Below are 17,644 nucleotides of genomic sequence, written 5' to 3'. Positions count from 1 at the left end.
AGGACTGTAATGTCACTTCACCCTGGAGGAGTAGCCCCGCTGGTTCCGGTTGCCGCCGTTCGGCTCCCGAGGGCGGAGCGTGAGTCTCCAGGAGGCGGGGCGTCAGCCTCCCGGGGGCGGGGCCTCGGCTCCAAGGGTGTCGGCTCCAAAGGCGACGTATGTGGCATGCAGGGGACAGGGCGGGCGCGCTCAAGCTGCCAGGCAGCTTCAGCCTCTGCGCTTGCGCTTGAGCTTGAGCCTGCGTATTGGGCCGGACCCGCCTTCGGCGGACAGCTGCGCTACCCACCCGGGGGCGGGCGGGCGGGCGGGCCGGCCTGGGCTGGGCTGGCTGGCTGGCGGGCTGGCGCGCTGGCGGGCGGGCGGGCCGGGCCGGGGTGGGGCGGGATCTCCGCTCCCGCCGTGAGCACCCGGGGAGCCGGCCGCCTCGCGTCCGGGCCCTTCTCCTTCCCGCGGGGGATCTGGGCCCGTGGGGCGGGACCTCATGGAGGTAGCTGGCCCGGGGTCCTGCGGTGGAGGGGGCGCGGCACTGGACGCGGAGGGGCGGCCAGCACCCCAGGCGAGGGTGCACTTCCGAGTGACGAGGTTCATCATGGAGGCAGGTAACCGCGGCCGGGAAGAGGGCTGGCGCCGCGCGGACGGGACGTGGAGGCCAGAGCCGCAGTGCTGCACTTTCACCCAGCTGGCCCCAGCCCGCCGCGGGAGCATCGAGCGGGCAGGCAGGGGCTGGCGTAGCGAGGATCCGCTTCCCGAAAGATGGGACCCGCCAAATTCGGTGCTGGCATGGCTGAGCGCAGGGAAGAGATCGGGCCTGCCCTGCCCTAGCGGAGGCTGGGAGGCTCGGCTTAGGGGTACCGGCCTCTGCCTTTCCGCCACGCCCTGCACACTAGGCTTTGAGCTGCGAGGCATATGCGATCATGGCCATTTCATGGGCGGGCGCATAGGTCCAAAGAGAGGATGTGGAGCCTAGAAGGCCCCAACTAGAAGGTGGCGGAATCTGGGCACCCGCATCTCGATTGAGTGTACTGCGCCTTCTGACACACCTGCCTCGCAGCATACGGGGACGCTGGCACTTGGTCACACGGAGCCTTTTGGAGCCCTTGGTGAGGCTCCTGTCAAACCTTGCTGACGAGGTCCCATCACATCTAGGGCCCAGGGGCTTCCCCGGTGGCGCAGTAGTTGAGAATCCGCCTGCCAATGCAGGGGGCACGGGTTCCATCTCTGGTCCGGGAAGATCCCACATGCCGCGGAGCAACACAGCCCGTGCGCCACAACTACTGAGCCTGCAGTGCTGTAACTACTGAAGCCCGCGCGCCTAGAGCCCATGCTCCGCAACAAGAGAAGCCACCGCAATGAGAAGCCCGCGCACCATAACGAAGAGTAGCCCCCGCTCGCCACAGCTAGAGAAAGCCCGCGCGCAGCAACGAAGACCCAATGCAGCAAATAAATAAATAAATAAACAAACATACAGGGAACTCCGGCAAATTTAAGTTTAAAAAACAAACAAACAAACAACCCCCCCCCAAAAAAAAACCCCAAACAAAACAACTAGGAGCCGGGGCGCAACTTGTGTTTTGAACCCTGCCAGGGCATCCACACCGTAGTGTTGGGCGCTCCTGCTCCGAAGGCGAGGCGATGTAGCTGATTGGCTTCTGGTAGAAACACTTTATCTGTCAATAGTGGTTTTCTCAACTGACAGATAGCTGTTGCCGATCTTTGTTACTTTGTATGCATTCTGCGGAGGAGGGCAATCTTTGTTACTTTGTGTGCATTCTGTGGAGGAGGGCGTTGGGTGAGTCCGCTTTCAAGTCAAGGTGGGCAGAGTCTTCGGAAATAGCGCAGGACCCTTAATCCCAGTGATTTGTACATTTAATTTCCAGGAAGTTTTGCAAAGTGTATAAGGAAGGATGGCAGTGCCCCCTCATATACCCCATTCATCTGCTTGGAGGATCCATGTAAACCAGGGAAGCATGCTACCCTTTGAGGGTTTGCTATATAAAAACCAAGACTTGGAGGGTCATGTGCAGTAATACCACCTAATCTGACATCTCTGAGAATGAGTGGTCCCATGTAGGAACTATCTATGAAACTGAAGTTTAAACCCGGAAATGCTAAAACCTAAATGCTAAAAGTTAATGCTAAAATGTTTTGCATATGCCCTTGCCCTCTGTGTGAGGCTAAATACCGGTCCTCCAAAGATTTCCCCATCCTAATTCCCAGAACCTGTGACTGTTACCTCATGTAGCAACAGAGATTTTGCAGCTGGGATTAAGCATCTTGATGTTGGGGAACTATCCTAGGTTATCTGGTGGGCCCAATATAATCACACCCATCCTTAGAGAGAGAGGCAGGAGGAGTAGATAGGCCATGTGATGATGGAAGCAGAGTTAGAAGATGCTGCACCGCTGGCTTTGAAGATGGAGGAAGGGGCCGTGAGCCAAAGATTGCGGGCGCTTCTAGAAGCTGGAAAGGGCAAGGGAGTGGATTCTCCTCTGGAACCTCCAGAAGGAACCAGCCCTGCCGACACCTTGAACTTAGCCCCCTAAGGCTCATTTTGGACTTCTGACCACCGGGATTGTAAGAGAAAAAAGTATGTGTTGTTTTAAGCCACTTAGTTTGTGATAACTTGTTACAGCAGCTCTGGGGAACTAATACACCTTTTTAGGTAGAGGATGTTGAACACAATTTTAATGATTGTTGGTTATTCTCCACCTTCTTTCAGTCTATGGGATGTCATTTAACTTTCCCTTATTAACCCTGGTCATTTTGAATTTCTTTTGGTTCTGTGACCCAATGCAGTGATTTCCCTAGGAGCTGTCTGGGGGATTTAGGGCTTTAACCCCTAAATCAAACCATCATGCTCTGTTTTTTGAGTTCTGTTCCCTTTTCAGTATGTTGCTCTTTTTCCCTCGAGCCTGGCTGTGGCCATTGATGTTGCTTTTCTCCTGCTCTGCCTGCGGTTGCCTTTGGCAGTCACCCTGCTTGCTTTTCTTGCCTTTTCTAACCTGGGGACTAGTAAACCAGTGCTGAGTATAATCTTAAACTATGACCTCGGGACTTGTGGCATCTGTTTGATACTCAGAGGCCTTTTTCCTCCTGTCACCTTGGCAGGATTTTGGTTAGGTGAGCTGCAGAGGTGGGGGCAACCTCTAGTTAAATGCCTGCTAAGGTGGAAACAGGCACACAACTTGGTCCTTTTCAAGATGTGCAGAAAGGGACATGCCAGGTGCAGTAGTTTGAAGCCTTGCTTCTCCTGGCGTGGCCTTGAGGCTTGGGAGAAGTGTGGAGCCCACAGAGCTACTGAAGGGAATGCTGCACTTCAGCGTGACCCCCAGGGGCTTGTTAGCACGTTAGAGTCTGAGAAGCTCGCGTCTAAATCCCTCCGGTCGAGGACCCAGTGGAAGGCACGGCAGCCCCTGCCAGCTGGGCCCTGAGCTCTCAGTCTTGTCAGAACAGGGATGTGCACCCTTAGGGCCCAACCTGGCGGCTCCCCTCACACTTTGCAGGGAGTGAGCCCTGGATGAAGCACTCCCCTGCCTGCTTTCTCTCGGTAGGTGTCAAGCTAGGGATGCGGTCCATCCCCATCGCCACCGCCTGTGCCATATACCATAAGTTCTCCTGCGAGATCGACCTGGACGCCTATGACCCCTACTTGGTGGCCATGTCTTCCCTTTACTTGGCCGGCAAAGTGGAGGAGCAGCACCTGCGTACTCGTGACATCATCAACGTTTCCAACAGGTAGCTGCTTCCGGTGTCCCCCTGAATGGGAGGCCAGAGAAGGATCTCACTAGGCCCTGCCCCCCAGGCGGCAGCAGTCCAACTAAGAAGGAGGCACCAGGGTGGCCTTGCACTGGGGCCGGGAGCACTAACAGCAAAGGCAGGAGTGAGCCAGAAGCAGGGGCACCTGTACGAGAGAAGCTGGGGCCAGATTTTGGGAAGCCTCAGAGGCCAGGTGGGGTGCAGAGGGGAGTGGGAAAGAGGGTGTCCCTAGCGTCGCAGGCGGGCACAGCTGGAGCAGAGGGAGCTCGCACGGTGTGTACATACAGCTGATTCGCTTTGTGATACAGCAGAAACTGACACACCATTGTAAAGCAATTATACTCCAATAAGGGTGTTAAAAAAATAAATAAAAGATCAAATTCTATTCTAAAAAAAAAAAAAGATTCTCGTGGAGTCTTGGACAGGCTGGATGGAACCAGTTGGGTTCTGGGGCCGCCGTCCTATTTAGATGGTGTGGAAACTTGGTCAGAGCTGCTCAGGGGTGTCTCTCGCAGTCCTGGGCCCGAGCGGCTGTGTTCCTTTTGGGGAAGGACACGGGGGTCCAGCTGGCTGGGCAGGCTGTGCCGAGGTCCCGGGGCCTGGGAGGAAGCAATTTATGGAAAGTTAGTGCGTCATAGCCTTTCCAGGAACTCTAATCGATAGGGAAGAAAACTATTTTGTGCTGCTTCTCTTTTAAGAAACAGTTAACGGAAAAGCACTCCCCACCCTGTAAACATGACAGGTTCATGGTGTACCTTCAAAGAGTAGGAGAAAAACAGGAGAGGCAACTGTGGAAGGGCAGCTGGAGTCCACGTGTAGTTGCCAGGGCCCCAGCGGGGAGGGCGGGCGGGCACGAGGGGAAGCTGCGGGGCGCTCTAATAGGACGTTGGCGCCGCTGTGGTTCTGTGGGGAAATCGGAAGAGGAGGGAGGCGCGGGGAAGGGCGAGTCAGCGCAGAGAACTGGGATCACTTGAGTGTGTATCCCATTCCCGTCCAGCTTGGTGATCTTGCATAGGTGGGAGTGTTGTGGACGAATAAGGTGTAAATAAGGACAGAAAGATCTGGAATGAAAGACAATGGAAAACTAAAATACATTTACATTTCTGAGGGCATCATTCTTGTGTTTAAATGCCTTCCTTGGGCCCAGAGTGAGAGCCCCGGGCATCGCCGCCGCGGGTGCAAAGACTGTTCCTCTGGAGACATTGCAGAGAGCCCATCTTTACACTCGACGTCCTGCTGAGGAGGTGGGACAGCCATGGGGCTAACGCTAGAAGTGGCTTCTTTCGTCTCTGGTTACCGTTTCTATCGCATACGTAGACCCGTAGGTGGAGAGTGGTTGATGGTGACCCTATGCTGATCAACAGCACAGGGGCCCTGGCATTGCATCCGGATATCCCATGACTGGGGGCTCCTGGGGCCACCCACTTCTGCCGTCAGCCATGCTGTTTCTCTGCACAGGTACTTCCACCCGGACAGCGAGCCCTTGGAACTGGACTCACGCTTTTGGGAGCTCCGGGACAGCATCGTGCAGTGTGAGCTGTTCGTACTGCGGGTTCTGCGTTTCCAGGTCTCCTTCCAGCACCCTCACAAGGTATGTGCTGGGGGGGTCGCCGACAGTTCCCAGAGGCATGAAGCTATTTGCTTTTTATCCGGAAAGTGCAGCCCCCTGAGCCTGGAGCCACACGGGGCCCTGAGGAGGAGCAGTGACCGGCTCGGGCAGCCTCGTGCGTCCCCACTCTCGGGGTCCCTCAGGCAGCTCTAATTTCAGCTGCTGCCTTTCCGCCCGCTCGGCTGTGGCTGCAAGCCGGGATCCGCGTGCCCTCTGAAGCCCGTGCCCGTCCCCAGACCCGTATAAGTTGTTTGTTCACTGAGCTACGGGGAGGCAGGGCCCGTTTCCTGACCTGCCGAGTCCCTGGGCCAGGAGTTGCTGCCCCGCCTCAGAGCTCACGCCAGCTCAGCTGTGTGTACGAACCCACGAGGAAAGCCTGGTCACTCACCATTCACAGCTAGGAGTGCATTCGTCCCAGCAGAAGAATTGCTTCCGAAAAGCAGCAGAAGGGGCACGTGAACCCGTAGAGCACTCGGAAGGCCCCTGTGCGCAGCTGGAAAGGCGGCCTGCAGAGAGGCAGGGGAGGGCTTGGTACGTGGGCCTTCCCGACCGCCTCCCTAGTCCCAGAGCCACTGGTGGAGGTTCCCAGCCGTAGTGTTTTCTGTCGGCATGCAGTGCAGGGCTGCCCTCCTCAGTGGCACTCCCCGTGGGCTCAGGACAGCGTGGTGTTCGGGCAGAGGGGGTGCTGACAGATGGCCGAGCTGGAGGGCATTCAGAGGCCCTAGCGCCCCGAGAGCCAGTGTCCGGTGTCTGGCTGGCCCCTAGCCTCAGGCTGGACTGTGGGTGCCATGCCCTGTCGTGCAGATCGGGACGCTGTTTCTGGAGTTTTAATGTTTGAGCTGGGCCAAGGGGATGAGCAGAATGATCGCTGATGGTGGCCAGCACAGGGCCACGTTGACGGAGAGGGACAGTGGCGGGGTGGCCATTGAGAGCGGCTGAGCGGGTTTTGGGAGCCGGGCCTGGAGGCTGAGAGCAGGCGGGCCCAAGGGGACCGAGGCGGGGCTGGAGGTGAACCTGGCAGGAGGGTGCGGCAAGGCCCGTGGAAGGCACTGGGGCTTTTTTCCAATGGCACCGGGAGGCGACATCCGATCTGTGGTGAACACACATCGTGACAGCCTAGGGGCGAGTGGCTGGTGGGCAGACAGGCCGCAGGCTCACAGTGAGGAGGCAGGTGGCTGGGGCGAGCTGACTGCCGTGTCTTTGCAGTACCTGCTCCACTACCTGGTGTCACTCAAGAACTGGCTGAACCGTTACAGCTGGCAGCGCAGCCCCGTCTCCATCACCGCCTGGGCCCTGCTGCGGGACAGCTACCACGGGAGGCTGTGCCTCCGGTTCCAAGCTCAGCACATAGCCGTGGCAGTGCTCCACCTGGCCCTGCAGGCCTATGGGGTCGAGGTGCCCTCTGAGGCCGAGGCCGAGAAGCCATGGTGGCAGGTGAGGTGACTGCGTTGGCAGTCCCCCTTGGCGTGTGTCCCCCTCTTCTCTGCCTGAGGTCCCTGTACCTGGTGTCACATTTCTTTGTAGTAATTATCCACAAAGAAAGATACGGGCTACTTGGGAACCTTGAAGCTTGAGGATACTCTGTCCTAAGCGTCTAAGGCAGGCTCTCCCCCTCGACACTGTGGGCGTTCAGGGCCGGATGCAGGATGTTGGGCAGGACAGCCAGGCGTCGCCAAGTGCCTCGGGGTAGGGATCACCCCTGGCTGAGAACTACTGAGGTCAACCAAGTCCTGTTTTTGAACTGAGTGGGAGCTTCTCATAGATCCGAGGTTAATAAGTCTGGCTTCACGTCAGAAGACATTTAGGGGGTGCTCTAAAAAGACACTGGTTGGTAGGTAGGTAGATAGATGATGTGTGGCTGGATAGGTGATGGTGGGTGGTGGGATGGAGAGATGATAGAAAAGGAGGTTGTTGGATAATAGATGGGGGTGTGGATGCATAGATGGATAAGACAGATGACACCCCGCTTCCCCCAGACGTACTGAATGCCAAGAGCAGTTTGTTGAGAGCTGGGTGAACTGTGTGTGTCAGAAAGGCTGCAGTCCTAGCGGGTTTCCCTGGGTAGCCCCACTGTTTCTTAAAATGGGATTTTGACATCATTTTCTGTTTTTCCTTTCCTATACTTGAAGTTTGCTGCCCCTCTCTTCATGACACCCCATTGTCCCTCCTTGTCCTACAATGAGGTTCCATGTAAGCAGACTTTGGGGTGACGGAAGGCTCCTCCTTTTTGGGCACCACCCCTCCCATGTGAACCCACAGTGGCTGCCTCCCCCTTCCTGAGGCTCCCTCCCCCCGGCCTGCTCGCCCTTCCTGGGAGGTCACAGCTTCTTTCTGTGCTTCATTGACCTTTATTGCCTGTCTACCCCCCCGCCACCACCCCAAGGCCAGGGACCTTATCTGCTTCATCAGCTGCCCCACGCCCAGTGCCTGGGCAGGTGGGGGGCAAAGGGCGGCTGCGTGGACAAAAGCATTGCTCCGTGCCGGGCTTCTTGGGGACTTCCAGATCACGTGAGCCCAATGTCCCCACTCTCTTGAATCAGGTGGCGGCGCAAGGGGCCGCTGCTTCCTGGCCCATCCTGGGCTACTTGAATCTGCCGGGTCATCACTGGCTTCCTCTGTGTGTCTTCCGTGCTGCTCACCTTTCTCTTCACTTGCTCCTGCCCGTGACCAGGGCTGGAGCTGCCACAGCACCCTCTGCCTCCCGCTCTCGGCCGTCACCCCTTGCCCCTCATGAGAGGAGAGCACGGGGAACAGCTCCGCCGTGGACCTCTTTTCTGGGCGACACACACTTAACCCAGCAATCGTTCTCCTGGACGAGGCCGCCCCTCTGGGCGGTACACCTGCGCTTCCCTCGCTCTTGTCTTTCCGGGTGGCTCTGGGTTCCATGCACGGGAGTGGTCGGGCATCCTTTGAGCAGGTGAGGGCCACTTGCTTGGTGATGTGTGGCTGCTGATGGGCCGCCCGCCCCGCCCCCGGATGCTTCCTCTAAACCGTGAGACACTCTTCCTGCTCATCTGCTCTCAGCCACCACTTCTCTGAAGTCGCTCGTCTGCCCTCGAGCGTGGCAGCCGTGGCAGCGGGGGTGGCCGTTTGTGCCCAGGTGCTTCGGGTCTCTGGGTGGATGAGGCTCTGGCTCTAAAGCAGTAGCGAGTTGTAGCAGGTGTCAGAATTCCCATCTTTTTAAGGCCGAGTCCTGTTCCGTGGTACGGCTGGGCCACGTCATGTTGGTTCGTTCCTCCATGGAGGACACTTGGATTGTTTCCAGCTTTTGGCCCTGGACTACTTTTTAAAAAATATTTATTTATTTACATGGCTGTGCTGGGTCTTGGCTGCAACAGGCGGGCTCCTTAGTTGCAGCTCGCATGTGGGATCTAGTTCCCTGACCAGGGATCGAACCCAGGCCCGCTGCATTGGGAGTGCGGAGTCTTAACCACTGTGCCACCGGGGAAGTCCCGGCCCTGGACTACTTTTTAACGATCATTTCTTGGCTTGGGGTCTCCAAGAGCATACAGCTCGTGGACCCTGACAAGTAAGCCTGTATTTCTTTTCTTTTTTTTTTTAACCTCTTTATTGGAGTATAATTGCTTTACAATGGTGTGTTAGTTTCTGCTTTATAACAAAGTGAATCAGTTATACATATACATACATCCCCATATCTCCTCCGTCTTGCATCTCCCTCCCTCCCACCCTCCCTATCCCACCCCTCTAGGTGGTCACAAAGCACCGAGCTGATCTCCCTGTGCTATGCAAGCCTGTATTTCTGAAGTATTTATTTTCCAACCAGAGTCCAGGGGGTGACGGCTGATCTTCCTGAGCCAGTGGTCGAGGGAGGGGGTGTTTCCAGGTCACCATCTCCCACCTGAAGTGACAGCCTGTGGAGAGTTCAGGCTTCCTTTGGTGGCCATGCAGCAGGGTGGACTCAGGTCCAGCTTTTGCCCTAGCTCAGCCCTGGGCCTTGACCTTCGTGGTACCTTGATTCCCCAGGCAGCAACCCCCTGGCCCAGGGGCCACGGCATCCAACCAAGTGCTCCTTGTTTTGCTTTTTACTTGCCGTGTCATCAGGGGTCCCCAGGAGCACCCTCAGGCTCGATGTGTTGCCGGGAGGACTCACAGAGTTCAGAAAAGCCATTATGCTCGTGGTTATGGGAGTTCGAGTTAGTTACCGGGGAAGGATACAGGTTGAAATCAGCAAAGATAAAAGGAACGGAGGACAGGTCCAGGAGAGACCAGATATGAGCTCCCAGGTCCCTCGGCCCTGGGCAAACCGAGACCCTCTCATCAGGCAGGGGCCTAGAGCTCCCCTCCCAGGAGCCAGGCCAGGACCAGACCTTCCTTGGGAACGTGCAGAGCTAAGCCCTCTTCATTTGGGCCCCTGGGGACTCATGTTGCAATTTTATAAGCTCCGTGGCACAGTCAAGTGGCGGTCTGGGGACTTCCCTGGCAGTCCAGTGGTTAGGACTCGGCGCTCTCACAGCCGGGGCCCGGGTTCAATCCCTGGTCGGGGAACTAAGATCCAGCAAGCTGTGCAGCGTGGCCAAAAAAAAAAAAAAAAAAAAGACGTGCTCTGGTCCAGGCTAGAGAGCAGGTCCACGTGTTCCCTAGGGGTTGGCCTAGGGTAGAGTGGGGTCCAGGAGACCTAGCCTATTTCTGGAAATGAACTCCCCACCCCTGCTCCCATGCCCAGAGACTGTGGACCTGAGAGCTCCAGGGGGAGGCAGGAGCCTGTCACCAGCTTCCCATGTAACCCAGGACAAGTCCCCTCTCGTGTATGAGTTGGACAATCACCACAGCCTCTTCCATCTGGAATGTTCTCTGCTTTGTGATCAGCCTCGGCAGGCTGGACCTGAACCGGCTGTGCAGAGAGCCACCCTCGTTTCCAATAGCCGAGTCCCCATGCCATCCCCCACCCCTGTGCACTGTGATTCTGTGCTTAGTGGCAGGTGCCTTGTTTAACCGAGAGGGAGTCTAACCAGAACCTGTTTTCCTTCTCCTTTCTAGGTGTTTAGTGAAGACCTTACCAAGCCAATCATTGATAACATTGTGTCTGATCTCATTCAGATTTATACCATGGACACAGAGATCCCCTAAGGCCCTGGTCCAGGCCTGCCCAAAGAGAAGTCCGTGACGCTCGGCAGCCTGGGGATGGCAGCGCCACAGGGCCGTGAACGCCAGCCCCCAGAGGACCAGCTGGAAGGGCTGGTGAAGGCGATGACTGTCCCCGGCAGCCGTGGTCTGGACAGTGACAGGAACCACGCCTCCAGCGGGCGGGCTGGGAGTGCACCGCGAAGGGCTGCCGAGGCCAGGCGCTGCGTCTGCTTTTGTCCTTTGGGAGGACCGGACTGCCGTGGAGGGTGACGTCATCGGAAGGAAAATCAAAGAAAGGATGGGACTGCGCCCCTGGGGATTTTTTAAAAGCCTGATTTATAGAATGAATTAATGTGCAACATAGATGGAACTTTATTTTGTGTAATAAAAGATACAAATGAACGGGGACACCCTGTGTTTGCTCTGTAGCCCGTGCTGCCCTGGGGGGTTTGTGGGTGCCATCCAGACTCGATTTCCCCTCAAATGCTCTCCAGTTGGAAGTGCCTGGGGTAGGCCCTCCACCACTTCTGGAAGGCAGGATGGCACAGCGTGTGCTTGTGTCACAATGACGTCCCCTAGGAGGGCCCACATGTCCTCCCTCCTCTGCTGGCACCCTTGCAGGGCTTGGCAATCATTCTGCTTGGAAAGTGAGGTTACATCTTGGAAAGAGGGGTTAAGCAGTGTCATTTGAGTTCAAGAAGACCAAAGTGTATCTAGAAAGTTACAAATTTGTATTAATGCCAAGACAGTGAGTCAAGAGGCCAAGCCTAGGGAATCTCAGAGCCGTGCCCTGCCCCCCGACTCCCACTCAAGTGGCACTGCTCCAGGAAGGGCTGCTCCTGGGTGTGCCCTGGGGGAAGGAGGCCAGCCTGGGCGGTTCTCCCTGGGAACCCCCGTTGGGCTCGACGCATGCTGGTAGGACCATCCTTCAACACATGATGGCATGGGCGCTGGGGGACTGTCCCAGGCACTTCACCACATTTGCGAGGTTGTCACCAGGGGAGCGCAGGCTCTGGTCACTGGCCACCATGCCCTCTGGCACCCACAGGTATGGGGGCTGGTTCGCACGCCCAGGGTCCACTGGGTGAGAGGCAGAGGGAGGGGTCACTCATGGGTGACAAGTCAGGCAGTAGGGCTTGCTTGAGTTTGCAAAGTGATTGTGTTATTTGTCTTCAGGGTGAAGGATATGAGTAAATGTCCCCTTTTCCACTGTGTCCTTTCCAGCTCAACTGGGCACCCTTTGATGACAGAGTCTGTGCCAAAGCCCAGGGCCCGGTCTCTGAGCGCGGACAGTGGAGGGTGAGGGGCCTGGCTGGCAGGCCTCTGAGGGCGGCTTCGGCTCTCTTGCCAGTCCTTTCTGCCTCGTGCTTTTTAAAAAGCACCTTGCCTCCATCACCCCCTTCCTCCCCACAGGCTGGGCCCAGCTCCCCCCCACCCCGGCCTTGCCTGCCCCACGTGGCCTAGCACTGCCCTTGGTGTCCCCACCCCAGCCGAGAGCCACCGTGCTGAACAGGGCGAGCTCTGGGCTGCGGGGCTAACAGCAGCCTCTCTGGAGGTTCTGTGGCCCTAAGTTTCCTCTCACGATTACCAGGTATCAGGCAAGTTCCTTTCTCTCAATGGGACTCAGTTTCCCACTATGTAAATCGAGCAGGTTGGACCAAACAATTTCAGACTGTGACTGCTGACTGCTATTTTAAATCCCTCAACCCATGTGTGTGCCTGTCACACTGCCCTGGGGACTTGCTGGCTTTGTGTGCTGGCCTCTGGGCCTGTCAGCTCAGTGCTTGTCACTAAGGGGTCGTCTGTGTGTCTTCCTGATGCCGCTAAGGCTGTGAGCCCCACCTTCAGTGTGTGTTGTCATTGGAACAGAGATAAGGATAGGTATTGGGACGTATGTGACACTTTTGAGGAATATGTGACACGGCCAGCTGTGCTTTGTATGTGCTTTGCAAGGACAGTTCAGCCATAGAGTATGAATTAAAACCTGGTGCAGGGTGGTTTTCTTTTGTTTGCTTTGGCTTCCTATTACTGAGGCTTTTGTAGAAGACAGTATGGATTAAAGATATACAACCTTCCATCTCCTTTATTTTAGGTTCAAAAAGGAGAGATTGAGATAAGATTTTCTAGAACCTGAAGCTTCCAGGAGCTTTTCATTCCAGAGCACATCTTAATTACTGTAAAGTGATAAATGTTTGACCCTTCCTCGGCCTGTCAAGCCAGAGGAAGGAGCGGGCAAAGCAGGTTCTATGTGGGGCTCGGCCCATCTCTTCTTTTCCAGCTGGGATGGGGAGTGGTGTCCCCCAGAGATATGTTCATGTCCTAAGCCCCGGAACCTGTGGATGAGACCTTATTTGGAAATAGTCTTTGCGGTGCTGTCAAGGTAAGATGCGATTCTACAGGAGTAGGGTGACCCTAGTCCAATATGCCTGGTGTCTATCAGAAGAGGAGAGAGACACAGAGACAGGCCTGTGCAGAGGGAGAACACCAGGTGAAGACACAGACTCACAGGGACAAGGCCCTGTGACGACGGAGGCAGAGACTAGAGTGATGTGTCTACAAGCCAAGGACTGCCAGCGATGCCAGAGCTGGAAAAAACTAGAATCTTCCCCTAGAGGCTGCAGAAGGTACGTGGCCCTGCCACACCTTGATTTCAGACTTCTGATCCCCAGAACTGGGAGAGAAGGAACGCCTGTGCTTTAGCGCCCCCATCTCCCGGTTTGTGGTACTTTGTTACAGCAGCCCAGGAAACTCACACATGGGCCTTCCCCCAACTCATGGCACCCACCCCTGTTCCCAGGCTACCAGCTGGTAAAGATGGCATCCGGCTTCGTGAAGGCATGGGTGTTAGAGTACCTTCCTTGCCCCAAGGCACTTGGCTAAGTACCAGTTTCTTCCCATGGGAACCTGGGTCATATTTGATAGTGGAAGTCCATGAAAAAGAGAAGTCAGACATAAATGAATGAGATCTCTCCAGAAGGTGCAGCTGTCTTGATATGGCATTTGGCCCAACCTAGACTTACTTAGCATTATGATTCGAGATGGCCTTGTGCTTCAGTGAAGCAAGAGCTCCCTGCTATTTGTTTGCCTGCTGTTTTCTGCCATTTGTCTCTGGTCTTTTTTAGAAGTATGGACTCTGGTGGTTGGAAGGGAACTTAGAAGCCATTTTGCTCGTTTCTTGGCAGCTTCCCTGGAAAATGCTTTCTCTGGCACTGCCAAGTCTACAAGGGTGACAGGCAGAGTGGGGGAATAGAAATATGAGGAAACAGGACGCAGGGACTTTTGGCACCATTGCCGCAGGAGTCATTTGCAAATCTTGGGCCAGAGTTGCCTTCGTGGCTCTACTGGTGCAGCACGGCTGTCCCCAGCACAGGTGTTCAAAGACGCCTAGTGAGCGAAGGAATGAATGGGACAGTGACGCTCGGAGCAAGTGAATGAGTGCAGTAATGGGCTTTCTTTCCATGGCTTTGGTTTAAAGAGGAAATCTGTGATTGGAGCCCTTGTGCACTGCTGGGTGGAATAGAAAACGCTGCTGGTGCAGTGGAAAACGGTCTGGCCGTCCCTCCAAAAATTAAACAGAAGATTACCATAGGATCCAGCAATTCCACTTCCAGGTATCTACCCAGAAGAAGTGAACGCAGGGGCTCAAATAGGTATTTGTACACCCGTGTTCACAACTGCGTGATTCACACTAGCCAAATGTGGAAACCACCCAAGTGTCCATCAATGGATGAATGGATAAACAAGATGTGGTCCATCCAATCAGTGGAATGTTACTCAGCCTTGAAAAGGAAGGTCGTCTGACACCTGCTACAACGTGGCTGCACCTGCAAGGCATCATGGTCAGGGAAATCAGCCGGACACAAAGGACGGATACTGTGTGACTCCACTGGTATGAGCTGCTTCGAGCCGTCAGATTCCTAGAGACAGAAAGTAGGGTGGGGGGGCACGGGCTGGGGGAGGGGTAAGGAGGGCACGGGCTGGGGGAGGGGTAGGGGGGCACGGGCTGGGGGTGTAGGGAGGGCACGGGCTGGGGGTGTAGGGAGGGCACGGGCTGTGGGAGGGGGAGGGGGGCTAGTGTCTAATGGGGACAGAGTTTCCCTTGGGGAAGATGAACACTTCTAGAGATGGATGGTGGGGATGGCTGCACATCAACTTGAATGTACTTAATGCTGCCCAGCTGGACGCTGAAAACTGGTTAACGTGGTAAACTTGATGTTATGTGTACTTTCTCACAATTAAAAATGAAGCCGTCTGCATGTGTGCCAGGGTTCTGGCATTTGGGTGGTGTTCCCTGCTCCCACCCTCCTCTGAGGATGCCACTCTGGAGATTCACATCAGGCCCTTCCAGGTCAAGACAGTTGGAGGACCACCATGCGAACCTGACCCCACAGGGTGGTCGAGCCCTCTCCTCCTTCCATGAGGATTGGCAAGGTGGCCACAGCCCCAGGGGACCCCCGCTGCTCCCGGGGCTCACCCCAGCTTGGTAAAGGGAGGAAGATGCTTCTCTTTAGGTCTGGAGGAGAATTCACCAAATAATAAATCACACACGTTACCCAGACTGAGATTGTGGGAGCCTTTCTTTTTTTTTTCAATACACAGAAAGTTTGGTCTATTCTTTAAATTAGGAAATTCAACTACAGACTTTAAATTATTATGCATCTGTGGTCTTCCTCATTAAGATATTTTTGTTCATCTTTATAACAGGCAGATAAAAATGTAAAACAGATTTAATAAGTGAACACAGTTGACCAAGCCATTCCATATAAGATAATGCTTGAGAGAGAGGGGCTCCCCGACGAGACAGGGCCCCGGGTCTGAAGACGCACAGAAATGAGAGCAGCGATCTGCACCCCACACCCCATGGAAAGGCAACCTAGGGACTAAACAATCGCCGTGTACAGGAGGCAACTTTGGACAGCAGCAGCAAGGCTTTGTGTCTACAACAGAGGATGAAAAGAAGCCCGTGAGCATAGCATTACTCAGTGTATATTCTTCAATTTGAACATTTCCAATTTCAGTTCTTGTCTGAGAACACACAGACCCTCAACAAATTGAGTTGCCCTGTTTGTTGTTGTTTAAACAAGCACATTAGGGAACAATTTACAAATGGGAAACATTCTCAATGTGCCCTTTGGAAGAAAGGGATGGCTTTAAGTTGTCGGTAGCTGGCATTTTAAGTGGGATTTGCTTTTCTAACCGAAATTCCTTTGCCCGAGATTTGACTACTCCTGCTCAGGGGTGACATGGCATTAATGTTAACAGCGGGGACCGAGCACGCTTGGGACGCCGCCTGCCCGGAGGCACACAGACACAAGTGGAGGCAAGGCAAGCCCTGGCCAGGGGCTGCGGGATGGGCACGGGATAGGCGAACCAGCCTTGCCACTGGTCCAGCTGCTGCTCAGCTGCTGAGCGTGCCCCTCCACCCCTCAGCTCCCAGCTGTCCCCCAGCGGCTCAGCCCCAGACCCGAGCGACAGGCACCTGTACTAGCCGTGGTTGGACCCCAACCTCCTCCCTGCAAAATGTGAGACAGAAGAATTCTGAAGGTAAAAGAACCTCTGCTCTTTCTGCATTTCCCACCCCGGTTGTCGCGCATTAGAGGAAAACTGAGGCTTGGCACGCCGCGTGCCCACACTTCCAGGAGAGGCTCCCGAGGGAACCGTCTGGGGAGCCCAGGCCCAGCTCTCCCCACCTGCAGACCAGGTGCTCAGCCGATGACGTGGCAGAGCTGAACTCCTCAGCTTTCCGCACGCACCATTATAGCAACAGAGACGAGGGACCATCGCTCCCAGGGGCTTGGCCTCCCCGAGGTCGCCGTAGGCGGCTGCAGACCCAAATCCATGCCCTCGTGGGTCACAGTTATCCTTGAACAGGATCCGAAGAGTGCTTTGCGCTTTGGCGGCTGGTGACTGAGAACTTTTCCCAGTCGCTTTATGGGCGTCTCAGTGACAGCTTCTTGGCATTTGCCAGAGCAGAGCGGGAGTCCAGGTGGAGGCACCCAGGGGGCTGGGGTCTGCGCTGTGGCCGCAACGGCTCCTCCTGGGTTTGGACGGTGCGTCTGTCTCCGCTTTCTTTCTGACTCTCTGCATTCTTCCCCACCTCCACCCGTGGACCTGGCTCTCCTGGGGCTGCTCTGGGGATTCTGGATCATTCCAGGAGGTCAGGCATGGCAGGCGGCCTGGCTTCGTGCTCTTGAAGTTGGGGCTCTGACAAAGAAAGCCTACCCACTGGCCAGAATTCAGGACTTGGAACTGGAGTTGGAACCAAAGGAAACCGAAAGCAAAACTCCCCCTTCGGCCTTCGGCCTAGTGGAGGGAATCATTCTCATCAATACTTTGGTATTTTCCTTTTAAGTAAAAATTCCATCCAATGGTGTTTTTTTCTCTATAGGCAGGGGTCTCAAAGTGCAAATGTTCCAACTGTTCCAACTGTAATTGCTCCGGCCTCGCGCCTGCCCTCCCAGGAACTGTGCTGGGAGTACGGAGGATGGAGCGGACTCGGGGGAGGGGAGCAGTGCGGGGGAGGGGGGTCCCAAGCAACCAGAAGGATATTCTTGCAGTCTAGTTCCCTGAAAAAACCCCTGCCGCGATAAATAATGAAATTTCAAAATGAAAACACCCGATAAGAGAAATGGAAATATCATGCCGTTAAGTAGTTCCTTATTCTTTAGATATGCATCTGGTCCTATGTGCACGTACACGTCTATACGCGCACACACGTGGCTACGCACACATGCACACACAGACTGACTGCACGTGTCCTGGGGAGGGGGTGCTGGGCCAGTGGACCATCTGGGCGGGAGCATCCTTCCTGCAGAGCGGTGCTCGCCTGTTGTACCTGTTGAGCCAATTGCTCTGCAGCAGGTGCCACGAAGCTCTCAATAAACCGAAAGCAGCCCTCTGCCGCACTGCACAGCCCAAACAGGGAACATCTGGTGGAATTACAGTGTTCGTTTAAAAAAGCTTCCATAGAAAAAGGGGGGAACACAACTGTTCTTGCTCTCTGGTCTCTCCTTCCTCCTCCTCCCCCTCCTGGTCCTCCTGAGTAAGAAGCCTAGAATGGATTGGCTTCTGGCAGGTGCCTTCGAGCATCTTCAGCGGCGTGGCGGGCCCTCCTCGTGGCCGGTGCCCTCGCCCGGCCCGCCCGGGTGCGTGTGTGTGCGGGGAGTGCGCGTGCCGTGCCGAGAGCAGTTCAGC

At 55.6% G+C, this 17,644-nt stretch overlaps 1 protein-coding gene across 2 annotated transcripts; it reads left to right on the top strand.

Annotated features, from left to right (window-relative positions):
- Window positions 1-2,479: 2,479 nt before the first annotated feature.
- Window positions 2,480-10,858, top strand: CCNQ (cyclin Q). Of its 2 annotated transcripts, none has more exons than XM_079727309.1 (5): window positions 2,480-2,587; window positions 3,552-3,735; window positions 5,215-5,347; window positions 6,572-6,799; window positions 10,424-10,858. In XM_079727309.1, exons 2-5 carry the CDS (start codon window positions 3,566-3,568, stop codon window positions 10,451-10,453), a joined length of 561 nt encoding a protein of 186 aa, XP_079583435.1. In that variant the 5' UTR covers window positions 2,480-2,587; window positions 3,552-3,565; the 3' UTR covers window positions 10,454-10,858. The 2 variants fall into 2 exon arrangements, with proteins under 2 accessions (XP_079583435.1, XP_079583434.1); XM_079727308.1 differs by having other exon boundaries at window positions 10,364-10,858.
- Window positions 10,859-17,644: the final 6,786 nt, after the last annotated feature.

This window comes from Hyperoodon ampullatus (assembly GCF_949752795.1).
Source record: "Hyperoodon ampullatus genome assembly, chromosome: X".
In the NCBI taxonomy this organism is placed as follows: Eukaryota; Metazoa; Chordata; class Mammalia; order Artiodactyla; family Ziphiidae; genus Hyperoodon; species Hyperoodon ampullatus.
The sequence above is the reverse complement of the archived record's forward strand: the minus strand, read 5'-3'. Positions and strand labels throughout refer to the sequence as shown.

Excerpts from the sequence above, each read along its gene's own strand:
- CCNQ (XM_079727308.1), top strand. The coding sequence starts at position 3,566 with ATGCGGTCCATCCCCATCGCCACCGCCTGTGCCATATACCATAAGTTC. Across the intron at positions 3,736-5,214 it reads ATCATCAACGTTTCCAACAG|GTACTTCCACCCGGACAGCG; the intron begins GTAGCTGCTTCC and ends TTCTCTGCACAG. Across the intron at positions 5,348-6,571 it reads CCTTCCAGCACCCTCACAAG|TACCTGCTCCACTACCTGGT; the intron begins GTATGTGCTGGG and ends GTGTCTTTGCAG.